Source organism: Xiphias gladius, chromosome 19 (genome assembly GCF_016859285.1).
Source record: "Xiphias gladius isolate SHS-SW01 ecotype Sanya breed wild chromosome 19, ASM1685928v1, whole genome shotgun sequence".
Taxonomy (NCBI): domain Eukaryota; kingdom Metazoa; phylum Chordata; class Actinopteri; order Istiophoriformes; family Xiphiidae; genus Xiphias; species Xiphias gladius.
In genome coordinates, this window is record NC_053418.1 from 9,844,505 (window position 1) to 9,859,327 (window position 14,823).

At 42.4% G+C, this 14,823-nt stretch overlaps 1 protein-coding gene across 1 annotated transcript; it reads right to left on the reverse strand.

Moving 5' to 3' along the window:
- Positions 1–259: 259 nt before the first annotated feature.
- On the reverse strand, positions 260–12,952 carry LOC120805814 (LHFPL tetraspan subfamily member 2a protein-like). The gene is made up of 3 exons (XM_040156403.1): positions 12,794–12,952; positions 2,867–3,612; positions 260–1,958 (listed from the first exon to the last, which is right to left on the reverse strand). Exons 2-3 carry the CDS (start codon positions 3,276–3,278, stop codon positions 1,702–1,704), a joined length of 669 nt encoding a protein of 222 aa, XP_040012337.1. The 5' UTR covers positions 3,279–3,612; positions 12,794–12,952; the 3' UTR covers positions 260–1,701.
- Between the last annotated feature and the right edge of the window lie 1,871 nt (positions 12,953–14,823).

Genomic DNA, 14,823 nt, shown 5'->3' on the forward strand with positions numbered 1-14,823 from the left:
GCAAGGAGTTACACCAAAAATTTTTGCTGGTTACACTCATATAAGAGGATTGATGAGGTAAAAATGTAAGTATTTAAAAAACAAAAACAAAACAAGTTTTATCTTGAAACCTTGGTTGGGAAACATTGATATAAAGCACTGTTCTGTGTTGTTGACCTTCCATCTCTAGGTGTCAGTGTTTCCTCAGGAAGTTGGGATTTACCAGGAAAGGGCTATTGAGTAGTAGTAGTAGTAGAAAAGATTATACAAATTTATCACGCATAAGTTTACTAAATAAGGCCTGGTTTATTTGAGTACGAAAGTACAGACTGTAACTCTATTCACACATTTCAACCTCTCATACATTCAGCATCACACAACTTGCCATAGATGCTGTTACTCTTTTGTTAATGTAACAAAAACAGTGGACAGTCAACACATTAATTTAAGCACAGACAGACTAGAAATGCTTTTTGATACAAATCCATGTCATGATTTCAATCAGTCTCATCCTCTCGGTCCGTTCACAGCAAACACTATAGTTGAATTATTGCACATCTCATCTACAATGAATAAAAGCACAGCATCACGCGAATCATATTAGATTTACAGCAACTTATGTAGCAATGCAAAATGAATTAAGGACCAAGTGCAAAACACAATATCAGGTTCTATTTGGGAATCTGAAACTACCAAACTAAGAAGGTCTGCCTAAATCAGCTTTAATAAAATGTCTACAGCACACTGACATGGCAACTCCGATGGTCCATTGGGAGTTTTGGCCTTCGTCTAGCAACAGCTCAACAAAGGCTTTTTGAATTTTCACCTACTTTTTGTCTTGGACTGCTTTACAAAGCCAGACCTTGCCTGTACGGTTCTCTTCATGTCATACGGTAGCTCATGATAAGCTATGGTGCAGTCTGCGTTATCTCGCTGTGAGCAGACATCCCCTCATGAAAGCTCAGCACAGTGAAACATATGGCAAGTCTCTGTTCTTTTCCTGCACACACTCTGCCAGTTATTAAGATGCAACAAGGCCACAAATCCTCCATTTAACAGGAGGAGCTCCCTTTGAAGTGAACAATCCCGTAAGTGGCACATCTAAAGTTAGCTGGAGAGTCTTACTGTCCTACTGTGCCACAGAATCAGAGCATATGGACATTTAGAAACCTCAACAGCTTATATCTATCACACACACTCACACACACACACACAGAACATTGTTGGGTGTTGCAGTGTGCACATCTGCTAGTATTTAGTGTTTGTTGAGGTTTGCAGGTGAAGTGTGTGAATGAACATTGTAATGACTTTACAAACCTACACACTGTTTTACTGGCAGTGTGTCTATCCACAATAACACTAATTCTTTAACTAATATCCTGCTATTCCAGTACAGTGGTTTGTTTAAGCCAAGAATTATTACAAAAATAAACAGTATCTTGGTAAAAAAAAAATAATGATTTTAATAATAACACTGAATAAGCGTATGGGTTCTGTTCCTAGCCTCAAGTAGTCTTCAGCAAGTTTCAGAACAGAACACCATGCCTAACAATTTAAAAATCTATTACCAAGCCTTCTATCTTTTCAACAATTAGCTGATTTTATCCAGCTATCACGAAAAAGATGACTCAAGAGAAATGTCTGTCCTCCCTCCACTGAGAAGTACAGCTGTTCAAATGAGAAAAATTACACCAAGGATGGTTTCCCAAGGTTTCTGAAGGCTCAGAGCAGGCATATCAGACTCTTCCCCTCCTCAATCTCCTCCTGAACCTTATCGCTGGAGGTGGCAATCTCAGCCTGTGCGGACAAAACAGCACACAGGAAGGTTGCCAGCGTTCCTCCAATCGCTGCGTAGAACGCCCAGCCGAGTGAACACAGAGCTGGCCTAAAGGGCGAGGCCTCGAGGCCGCAGTAGCCGATCACCTTCTCTGAGCCCCAACCAGCAGGGTACAGCATGAGGCCAACCATCAGCAACAGGCCTGGAGGGAGAGCAGACAATGAGACGAGGGGGTTTAGTCACGTACATGTAAACATCGGGGCTGAAAGTACAAACAGATCACAGTGCAGCTGGGAACGTGGTGACTAAGCTCTGGTTGAGAATACGTGTATTTTTCATCTAACAAGCATTTGATTTGTGATGAGAGGAAAGGCCCAGAAGTCTAGGATTGCTGAGAGAGCTCAACACACAGCAGCTTTCTTTGCCGACGTAGGATGTCACATAATGACAGATTACCTACTCGACAGGCCTGTCCAGCCGAAAACACCTGTGGGTGCCCGTTGTTGAAAGAAACATTCAAAAAAGACTACCAGGAGAAGTGCAATGGAAGGCTAGTAGGTGTTGCCAACTTGTAAACTCAAGATTTTTCCCCTTGTAAAAAAAGCTATACTGAAATGGTTATGGCACGATTATAAAACATCCAGTAATATGCTTGCATAGATGTGTAAATGCTAGAGACCATATGCCCAAGGTCCCAGATTATTAGAATTAGCTGTGGTAGCAAGTGAGGTGTTCAACTTCTTGAGTTTGTTCAAGGTTCTTTCTTGCTTTTTCTGAGCTCAGTCACCAAACATACATATTAGAGGAGGCAAAGTCACTAGGAACTTAGTTTCCTTCATTTTCAGCTGCAAACTTTGAATGTGTGAACCCAGAGGAAACATGGCAATGAAAAAACAGAAGTTCAACTTTTTGTATATATTTTTTACTTTGATACGTTCTCTCGCTCACCCTTTTCCCACTTTTGCTGTCACACTATTGAATAAAGGCAAAATGCCAAAAAATTCAAATAAAAGTCATATCAATTTGAGTGAAATTGAACGCCAAGAGCACAGTTTGTGTGGAAGATCTGGAACACATGTGTCTGACACAGACACATACACCCTCACTCACCTGCGATAGCCTGGAGCAGTCCACAGATGTTGAATATGCTCTTCCTCAGGATGCTTTGAAAACACAGGCTGAAGATAGAGATACAGGCCACGCACCCAAGCACTAATGTCCCTGCTGCCAGAAACAACATGGCAGCCTTCCAGAAGCCACTGGCCACTTCTTCAAATGTCCCAGCGTAGGGCCCGCAGCTCACCCCTACCCCCCGAGTCCCGACACGAAGGCAGCGGTTGTAGAGACCGAGAGACGGCCGGTACTCCCCAGAGTCTACTCCTGCCCCGCTCTCGCTGGAGTCTGACCGAGGGACTCCTAGCAACCAATTAGTGCTCATAAAAGCGATGAGCTCAGCAAAGGCCACTACAATACTGAGCAGTGTCCAGAGCATGGAGCGGCATGTTACAATGACATGACACATGGTGTTAACTCTTTCTGAAACGGTAACAAAAACAAAAAACAAAAAAAAAAAAAACTCGAAGCCTGTTAAAGCTCTTCCAAGTGACAGAGCTCTGATATTGGGGAGTTTAAATTCCTTTCCTTACAAAGACAAAGGTCCGTTAGGTTCCCTATTCAGATCCAGATGGGCTACAGATCTTATCCTCTATGAGCTGATGTTTTCCCTCCTCTCACGATTCTTTCCTTTTGGCTTTCCCCTCTTCCTCTTTGAGGCAAGGTTCAGCTCTGGTCATCCCAAACAGCTACAACGCTCCAAAGCAGCTTCCCTCAGCCATGGTACCATCTGAAAAGCACACCTACGAACACGGAGACACATGAGAGTCAGAGAGACACACACAAACTCTATGCATACGGAATGGGAGTAACTGACGTGTATGAGGGGGAAGGGGAAAAAAGAAGGATGACCAAACTCTTTTTTCCTTACACTATGAGTCATCAGGCTCCCTTGCGTTTGCTGGACACCCCACAGGATGTTCAATTTGTACCACTGTCATCCAGTAGACCTTTCCTCACCCAAAACTTTCCCACAGAGCGCTACTTCAGATTCAATAATAGCCAGCTGTGAGGACACCATGAACATCACTTCCAGATGTCTGTCGGAACAGTCATGTTGAATCACACACACACTTAACTGCCGCAGACGAAAAAGTTGACACTGTCGTCATTTCACTCAGAATTATTACGTCTTGGTGTGTTTGATTTTATCTGCAAAATGACAGGAGCCGTGTGTGTTTTGCCGCCGAGCAGCTGTCAGCACAGATCAGTGCAGCGCTCCAGTGAAGTACCACATGCCAGATCCTGACTGCTGTGGCAAGAACACACATGACATCAACTGGAGCTCCATTCAGTTCACTATTTAGATTTCAGTCTGAATATATGCTTTAAACTAGAGGGTGTGGTTATTTGCTTTATGGTAGCATTTATTATGTTATTTTTTTTATGCTGCAGCAAAAAATCCAATTTCTTTGTTCTTTATTCAACACCAGTCCAAACTCGATTACAAATTTGTAACAGATGACATTTTCAGAGCAATCCTCTCAATCATTTGTGTGTGCGTGTCTATGTGCCTCTGAGTCAGTGTTCAAGTGTCTTTTTGAGCGAGTTTGTATAGGTCCCAATCAGAGTGATTGTGATACTGTTTCTATGTTATGATTTAGTTGCCGTGACCAAACTGGTCTCGACACAGCCGTGCTCTCATGTGCGTGGGGGGGGGTTTCTGAGAGGCCCTCTGACGTCATGATCCAGCATTATGATACACACAGGAAAATATGTGGGATCTGGTTTAAAGCAGCAACGTGGATTTGTTGTGCCGGTGAATCTGACTGGTGGAGTTAGGATGAGTCTTGATATTTCCAAATCCATGTATCCCCTAAAAAAAAAAAGGTTGTATTTCTAACTTATCTGTGGTGGCATCTAGCCATGCAGATAGTGTTTGTTTTATTTGCCCAGGTTTTGAGATATCTGTCTCTGTAATTCTGAGGGGACTATTGCCCTAACATTTCTCTATTGCCCATCATTTTTAGTGAACACAGAAGCTGAGGTAGAGGTCTGGCAGTTAACTGCTCAGTTAACTTCTATAAGTCAAATTTTACACAATCTATATAGTTTAATTGATTTCGCCTGCTATTGCTGCCATTTTTGTGTCCATTTCTGTCACTATTTTTTTCATGGATCTCCCTGTCTGGGGCGTAGGAAGATGATGCCCCCATTCGGAATCCAATTTACAAAGCTCTGTTTGGTTGATTGTTTCTCCAACTAGGGGAAATACTGTAGCTGTCAATGAGCCCCAACACCAGAGCTATAGACATTTGAGCAGCTAAGCAAATCAGAGATGTGCGCAGCGATTACTGGAGAGAGGCTGTTAAAAAATATATTTTAAATAATTTAATGTGTCATTCCAGCGTTCTGATTCTTTCGAACTACTTTCTAGCGAAGAAATAGTCCCTTCGACTGTTGACAGTGAGGTTTGTGGATTATCCAGAATAATGGGATCCTTTTTTCTAAAAAGTAAAGTTGGAGTTGAATTATTTAAATATCATTCTTCAATTCTGCCAGCAACATCAACAAAGTTTAACTCAGCTCCATTTTATTAGGGTGGGAGCAGAAATCTCAGAGACTGGCATCTCAAAATCTCGGTCGAGTGTGAAGTCTGTACCAGTCACAAGAAGAAATATAAATCAGGCTTCACCTCAGTCTGATAGATTCATGACTTAAACATAAAAGGAAAGGGAGGATTGTTAAACTGATGGTGAGTGGTCTTTTCTATCAAATTATCACTCTAATTCTTGCTGAATGTGTCATATCGGTGGCGATGAAAAGTTCAGCACAAAAACATTTATTAAGTCACTCTGATGCCCTGAAGGGAATAAGTGTGGTATTAGGTTACACATAACCTCTTTGTCAGCCTCCATGTAGGATGGTAAATCATCCCTCCACATCTCTAAAGGAATGAACACTGATGTTGTATATTTTCTGATATGGTCTGCGTCAATTCAAGGCAAAACACTTCAGACATTTCCCAGGCGACAAAATAGGTATTGGCTCATGCAGTTAAAAAGGCTCACAGATTCCTCTGGAGTTGAGGTCAACTAGAGACCAGCAGAACTAGGTCATGATAACAAAGTCACAGATGCATGACAACATCTGAGCAGCAGGTATGAGATTTGAAACACTTACGATGCAGGTGTGATTCAGCTCGGCAGGATTTCTGTATGTCTGCAGTTCACGGTTGTAGTTCTGCTGCAGTTATGACAGGTTTTTTTGGTATGAATAGTTGTGCTTGTAGTCTGCGCACAGGTTTGCTTTGTCTTGAGCTTGAGAGTGATGCCTATCTCTAACATTCAATTTCATCTCATTCCATCTACTGCAGAATTTAAGGGGTATATCTCCACTGAAAACCTGCCTTATTCTCATTCCACAATTTTGCTTCCTAATTAGAGATCACAGGAACCCTCAGCCAAAATACTCTGCCTACATATAATTACCCATCTTGGTGATACACTGAGAGAGTGCATTTCAGTTACAACTGCTCTGAGTGAAGTTATGGTACCAGCATAAAGAAGCTACGGCAACATTACTATTCATTATAAACCAAAAAGTAAATCACAGAAATAAACAGGAAGCAAACAGGAAGAGTTAGTGTCTGTCCAACAGCTTCTGAGGCGCAGATATCTTCTTTCAATCTAAGGCGTCGTCACTCAGTATAGTTTATGCGAAACGTATAAAAACAATGTCTGAAGAAACATTTTTACATTTGTAAATCTACATCCAGTGAGTTATAGTTGTGAGAAAAGGGGAGAGTATAATGTAATCAGGTGTGTGAAGTGTGTTTATGTGTTTGAGGACAGTTTGGGGAGTGCCCTATACCATTATAGTCCTTGAATTTATTCCAGACCTCCTCACAAACCATGGGTCTCCTTATTGCTATCACAATTTACTTTAGTAGTTACAATGCTTTCACACAACAGCATTCACTCAGCCTGACTCACGACACCGACACTGTTTTAGCACTATTAATAGCTACTGTTACAATACAGAAATGTCGGTTTAAAATGGGTGTGCATCCTGAATAAATATAATAATATATGCTTGCACACATCATGTACAGTATATGCCTTATGTGTGCATGTTTGTTTGCATAAGTTTTTTTGGTTTTCAGCCACCCAGGCTTCAGTTTTAGTTTCTCTCTGGAGTTTGAGTCTTCTGTTTGCAGCTGATTATAGTCCATCCAGGACCGGGCACGGTGCTCTCTGTAAAGACTCCAGTGCCCACAAATTAGCAGCTCTGCCTCTTTAAACTACAGGGATGGAGCCGAAACATACCTTGTTGAGGCTGTCAGCAGGCACCTTGTGTGATCTCTCCCAGCTCTTACAGGAAATCTCTTCACTCATATCTCATCATTGCTCTCTGTAGTCTCACTAAAGACTGTCCTCAGAGGAAGATAAAAAACTTGAGGGGACTTTTTCAAGTCGGGTACAGAGCACTTTCAATCATTTTTAAAATTTACTAATTTGAGATTCTAATCTGCATGTGGTGATTTGTATGTGTGTGCGGCTGCATGCATGAATATCCTGTCTATGCGTGTATGTGTGTGTTTGTGCTGCAGTGTCATTTAGAGAGCAGAAAGGTCACCACATCCTGAAACTGATGAATACTTTCCGCTTGTTTGCTGGTTGTTGAACAGCACTTCCCTGGCAAGGTCAAGATTTTCTCTGTGTTTATGTGAGTGCTGAGGGAGGAGTATTTTTCACTTCACGGCACATCAGACACTCAGAATTATGACTTATTCATAATCCGGCGATCAAGGCACTATGGGCAAGAGGTTACTGCCTCCCAGTTGCTTTTGATAGATATGTATCTTCAAAGTGTCAGATCTTTGTTACTGCAGCTCTCCATGTTCCAGGGGAGCCACTGCCATAGATATGTATCAGCACCATAACTGATCAGACAGATCATGGAGTCATATGCTTCTTTCATGACGTGATGCTGAGTCTGACTGATGATACAGTAGATATGCTACAAGATGAAAGCTGATCAGCAGTAACGTGGTTCTGCATCTAATCTGGACCTGCTCATTCCCACACTGCTCTCCTGTCCTGGCAGAAAATAAGCTAGTCACACAGGATTATACGCATGTAGTGAGGGCCTGAAGCCAATTTACACACAGTTTTCCAATCCTTCATTCAGTGAGCCAACATGAACAGTCTCCTTGCTGCTATGAGACAAACTTTGTCTCACGGAATTTACAAAAAATACAGTCCATGAGCTAACAGCCAGTGGACTACAACTTGGGCTGTGAAAACCTGTTGGCCAAGGAGCCTGTATGGTCAATAAAAGTTCAACTAATTAAACTTAACATTAGATTGAGTCAGGTCCTTTTCAGAGCCCCAGACAGTGCAGTGGATACGAAGCATACAGTATGTGGGTCAGTCAGTTGGCCGTTAGTTAGAGAAGGCCGCTAAGTTGTAAATCTGTAATTGGTCTGAGATAAAGGCAATGGCGCTGGTAGCATGCCAAGGTGTTGAGGTAATGAGTGCTGGGCACTGTAGTCTATTCTGGAGGGTGACAGGGAATGAGGACCGAAAGTGGGTGGTTGAGAGTTCTAAAGCACAGTTGACCCAGATTGTTCTATGAAGGGGAGGTTAGACTCAGCCATCAAGAGTTTGCAAGAAACAATTCCATTCATGGACATGAAGTACAAATTGTGGGAGATGATGGAAATGTTTTAGTTTGTTTATAATGGGTGTGAGCTGGTTGCAGTTTAGAAAAGGGTATTTGAGATGGCAGATCACCCACCAAGATCAGTGGACCCCCTCCCAGCTGATCTGGGCTAGGAGAATGCCATTAGCTAATTTTTCTTAACTCACAGATCCTGAACCAGAAACCTCAAACCAAGGCAATCTGCTCCCTAAGCTGCTGCGCCTGGTTTGGTCTGGTCATGCATCTGACCCAGCCAAGAGGAAGGCCCTCAAACCAAAACCACATTTACCATTTTCAGGGCTACAGAGCTACTCAAACAAGATGTGGGCAGTGGGTAAATCACAGGCCACCGATGAGGGTCTAATTTCCCCTCTGTATCTCCCAGAATCAGGAATTTTTTTTTAAATCCAAAGAGATATGAGACTAGTGTGATACCAGTCAGAGCTGGGCAGGACCAAACGTATCCCTCTTTTATAAAGGAATGCCAGCAACTTAGCTCTAGGTTAAGTGAGGGAGAATGAAGCAATGTAGCCTGAATGCTGAACATACAGAACACCGCCCTCACCCAGGAAAAATATCACACCCTCAACTCTCAATCACCCAATTAACTTTAAAGGAAATGGCAGAGCAGATGATGTAAGTACAGCAGGCAAGCCATAACATCGGCCAGAATTGAGACACCCTTGCCCTGCAGTATTGACTCGTACATTTTCATCCCAGCTCATTTATTTGCCCCCAGCAGTGTGAATGGCAGATTTGGGAACTTGTGAAACCTAAACCATGTCTAACCATCAGAGGCTGAGAGACAACAAAGCCTTGCAAACAAAGAGAGGACTTACACACTATACTAATGAGTTATATATTATGGCTCCCTTTGATTGTTACACCTAAACCTGTGGCCTTAGGGAGGCAAACATCCTCCTGCTTTCACAGCACGCTTAATATCAAATGCAGATACAGAGGTGAGATAGCAAAAAAGTGAGACATGTAAAACATACAAAGCACCAAAGAGAACAAGCACAAAGATGACTTCAGTTTCTTTGGTTTACATTAAGCTTTCTCAAACCTCCCAGATATTATGAAACAACCCAGGCAGCTATCTACAACAGCTTTTCCTTGCTAACTATAACCATGTGAGAAATTGCTTTTGTAGCCTTTGATAAACAGCGAATGAAATAGTTGCAAGAGGAGAGAATGTTTCCCATGGACAGGCATTTCCCACAACTTGTGTCTCATATCTTCAGCCCGTGAGTGACGGCGGCCATCAAATGCGTGTTTAGTGCTCCAGAGTTAGTTTAGATTTATTTTACAGACCCAGATTAAACACTAGAAAACATTTCAAACTGTAAAAAACCAGGAAACGTTATTCCCCAACTGTCCATGAAGAGTGAAGAAATGCCAGCAATTTTAGCTTTCAAATACAACCATGGGGGCCTGAGGTTTCGGTGACATTAAGAGGCCCCAAAATGTAAACAACAAGTCAACAGTGAAAGCCCTTCAACAACATACTAAAACAACACAGCCCACTTCACTGACACAAAAACAAATATAATTTCATCAACTGTGAAAGGTGCCAGCCTGTGCCCACCCATCCAGGGTGTAATTTGCTTAAAAACGCATGACTTCCCCACAGAAAAGTATCAGTCAAGCTCCTTTGAGTGTGTTTGTTTGTGTGTGCATGTGCCAAAAAAGCCTGAATAAAATCGGCCCTCTTCAGCTGGTGTGACTCAACTCAACAAAGGCTGCACAAAGACATGCCGACACCGGCCCCCTCACTCACTCCTGAGCTCTCAGACATGCCACCGTTGGTCCAGAATGCGCTCCTTCATTCTCAAAGACAAGCTGCTGTGGCCCCCTAACGCATTCAGTCTGTGCAACACCCCTGGCCCCCGACTTTGTAGTGGTCCCACAGCTTCTGACGCACAAAGCCCCTTAGTGACCCTCACATTTCACCTACACAAAGACAGGCATAACATGGCCTCCCTCTCCTCCCACCTCATTTCTTCTTCTCTCACTTTTGTTTCTAAAAAGACAATAGATGCACACACACAAACTTTTCTTTTTTTATTTTTCTTAAAACCTCTACACTTAACCTTTTACATTGATGTTTGAAGCACCTCATGGCTGATTTTGCATGTTCAACTAATAACTAATAGTTGCTTATACTGCATATTACCTGATATATTACATCTGTTTTTAGATTGGTTAAGATTTCAACTGGTCTCCATTAATTCCCCTACAATCAATCACAGCAAACACTGTCAACACTCTGTTTCCACAGAATGGTAACAGAGTTAGTGGGTCCAAAATATCATTTTTGGTGCATTCACAGATGTTCCCTTTCGAAGTTGAGAGTCAGTGCCAATGAGCGCTGATTTCACAAGCTCCTGATGGAAAATACAATAGGCAAAAACTTGAATCTGTCTTGCATTTACACATGATTTTACACATGAAGATCAATTTACTTCAAACAGAATGCACTACTCAGCTTGTGAAAACAGTTGTATAAAGTCTTCTCTCCAAAGTCTGAAAAAATAACCCTGGTGGTGTCACAAGGTAATGTCAGCTTGAGCTTGGTTACTAAAAATGGAAAGCCTTCATTTCAAACTGGGTGCACGGAGTTTGAAAGACATTGGTATTTACCAAACATGGAGAATCTCATGAAAGATGCTACCAAGTTGCATTGCTGGAATGCTGGGATCCAGCTGTTCTCGAAAAGTTCCAGATGTCTATGAATCCAAAAATGCTAAAGAAAATGCGTCAGGATTTAAATAAATGGAAAAGAGTGATTTCCCAGAGAGGGTAGAGAATCTATCTAAAAACCTCTGATAAGCAACAGTGTGCACAGGTCACGTAATTAGTAGTTAGTGGAATAACTTCATCACAAAATAAAAACATAGCATAAGCATCTGGTTCTTTAGTATCTTCTATGTGGTTAAGTGTTTTCTACCTCTAAACTTCCTACTAGACTCGTTACTCTCTGCTGATGTTTCAAAACTCATAGGCACGGGGTGAAATCAGTCATGAAAGAGGGAGAATTGCCTAATTCTCTGCTGTCCGCCACATCAAAATGACATACAGCCACAAGGCATTTGCTTTTACTGAGAGGCGCCACTTGGCTTTCTCACCACTGTAAAAACGCTCACTCTGCTATCACTATCACATTGCTCCATCCAATGACTTGTAACAAGTTTGCACTTGTTCCCTTGGGATTGTCAAAACTCATTCTAAGAAAAGTGGGCAGGCTAGGGCAGTCGCACTAAGCTAAGTTACAGCACAGTTGCAATATAAAATACATCCTAGAATTTGTTGAGAATTAGAAACGTCGATTTGTAACAGTGTAAAAGTTTTTGAAGGTAGATTACTCATTTGTTAAGCCTGATGGTGAAAAGCAAGATAGTGCTGATTCCTTTCTCTCATCATTGTACTTTAGTTTGTCCTTGAACTCAGCGAGAATAAACACTGAACATTTTCCTGGTTTTGTTTAGTTTATGATGTAGTACCGCTTCCCCTCTCAGCGCAGTGTGTATCAGGCAGAAAGCTCCATGGGTGGCTCTCACGTAGACGGACCTCCTCCCTGCACTTCAAGGACATGGGGTTGTGGTTGAAAGAGAAGTGGAGAGCAAAGGCTGCTGTGCGGACACGTGTGAAGGACACATTGAGAAATAAAAAAGAACGTGCCATATAATCAGTAGTTAAGTTTCTCGTGCAGGAGATTTCTCTAATAATAGGCACTGTGCTGCGATGTCCAACTGCTACCAGATGTTGCACCTGAACAAAGTGGCCACAAAGTGGCATAGCCAGCTGCATGTATGTAAATGTAGATATCTCACTTTCGATTTTGAAGAAGTGCCGCTTCTTCTCCTAATCCACATCCCTCCAAAAATATTGAAAAAATCACCATTCTGGTTGTCTTCAGGTGGCTGTTGGAGCATCATCTCTATTTGCAATGAAGCATGAAAACTCCATCCCCTTGCCAATAAACACTGCCAGGCAATTAAAATTTGATTCTGACAAAGGAGTTCAGCTATTACTGACAGAAGAACATGACACTATGCAAGACTTCTTGCATCGTGTGTGTGTGTGTGTGTGTGTGTGTGTGTGTGTGTGTGTGTGTGTGTGTGTGTGTGTGTGTGTCTTTGTGTGTGTAGCTGTAAGTCAAATCAAATCAAAGAACAACAGTTTAATCAATAACATTTTCAGCAGCAGGATTTATATATGAAACCGGGGCCTACACCCGCCCCGCTGTGTTTCCTCGCTGCATCGTCTTCTACTTACGGGACGTGAAACTGCGGGGATTTCGCAGGCGCAAGCGAAGAAGCAGTCCTTTTGTTTTGAAACGCTGGTTCTTTTCCCGGGGCAGCGCAGCTTCCCGAACGCTCATTCACTGAGTCTGCCTTCTTCGGGACTTTATTCTCCGTGCTTCTCCCGCACACAAAGCCATCCCACTTACCATCTGACTCAAAGAAAAAAAAAAAAACCTCTCTCTCCCCCCTCCCCCTTTTCCCCTCCCCCATTCCATTTGTCAGAGAGGAAGAAGGAGAAAAGTCGATGATGTGAAAGTTGATGATACGTTCCTGGACTTCGCCACTCTTCTTCCCACAACCCCCCCCCCAAACAAACGAGTCTAGGCTGATTTATTCAAGCTTTCGGCTCGGCTTATGTTACAATGCATGTTCTGAAAATAGCTTACAAGTTCTGCCTTCTCCCGATCAGCCTCGTACCCCCTTGGACGTGAGCAGGATACACTCGGAGAAATAGAAATATAAGTTGGAATAAAAGACTAGTAAATAAATAGATTTATAACAGTGAGATGTGGAATTTCCGGATCATTTTACATGAACTGTAGTGTTTTATTTTGTTTGTTTGTTTGTTTGTTTTTTATGTGAATGACTGAATTAGTGAACGCTTTATTTGCTCGAAACTGAGTCATTATTTTCCTGTTTTGTCCGGACCGGTTTGCGACAGGTGTTATTACAGCAGGTGGCTATCGGCGGCGCTGCGGACTTGACACATGGACTGGAGCTAAGACTAATGTGACAAAAATGGTGACGGCGGCCTTCACTTTGCTATGAGTCTTGAAAGTAAAACAAAAATCTTTGAATATGAAGTTTTGACCTGGTGTACTCGCAAAACAGCGATGGAAACGCTGACTTTGCATCGCTTCACTCGAATATGCACTTGAATAGTCTCAGCTATGTTTAAAAAAAAAAAAACAACTCAAGATACCTGAAATATTAAAACTGACCTGCATTCTGCTTATGACCATTTGTAGCTTTACCTGGATTTAGCTTCACGGGAATAGTTTGACATTTTGGGAAATACACCCATTTGCTTTCTCGCCAAGAGTCAGCCTGTATGAGAGGACTGATAACGCTCGTATCTGCGAGCTAGACATGAAGCTACAGCTAGCAGCCGGTTAGCTTAGCTTAGCTTAGCAAAAAGACCGGAAAATGGGTAAAAAGCCCGGCTTTGTCCAAAGCTAACAAGGTCCACCAAGAAACAGTCTGGCAGATAACACCCTGTAAAAGCACAACATGTCTCTTTTATTTTTGGCTTTCCTACAGATTAAACAAACAAGATATAACATGTCCACTAGGAAGCTTTTAGAGGTGCTGGTAGGTGGATTTTGTTACCTGGACAGAGCCCAGCTAGCCGGTTCCCCCTGTTTCCAGTCTTTGTGCTGAGCTAAGCTAACCGACTACTGGCTACAGCTTCACATTTGCCGTACAGACATAACGTTGGTATCGATCATCTCATCGAACTCTCGGCAAGAATGCGAAAAAGCACATTTTACCAAAATGTAGAAGGAATTTGAGTTGAAATTGGTTTAGGAATGCCCCGCATTTGCCTGACAACTTTGACCTGACGGCTCTGATTATTAGTTGTCTAATGGTATAGATAGCAGTGTCTCCAGCTATGTGTTGTTTTACCAGGCAGCACTAAGTAATTAGAGAACCTCCTTCCTTGTTTTCTTCGCTGAAGGCTCCAGAGATTTCAGATCATAACCTTCCCTGTGGATGTTGTGTCTACTCCTGTAGAGAAGGAACTGTGCTCTGACCTCTCGTCTCACTCAGGGAACTGAGCTAGAGATATAAACCATACTTATTACATTGTGGGCCTGTGGAACTGTGACGATTCAGGGAAAGACTGTCGCACTGGGACCTATGAAATTTTTAGGGAGGGCAAATACACCGCAGCAGGGAAAAGTGAATGACACTGGGCCCCAGCTCCGTGTTTTGAAGGATTGTGTGGCTTGTGAGCGATGTTAAATGGTGACGGTGATGAATTGCCAGAGGAAATCCATA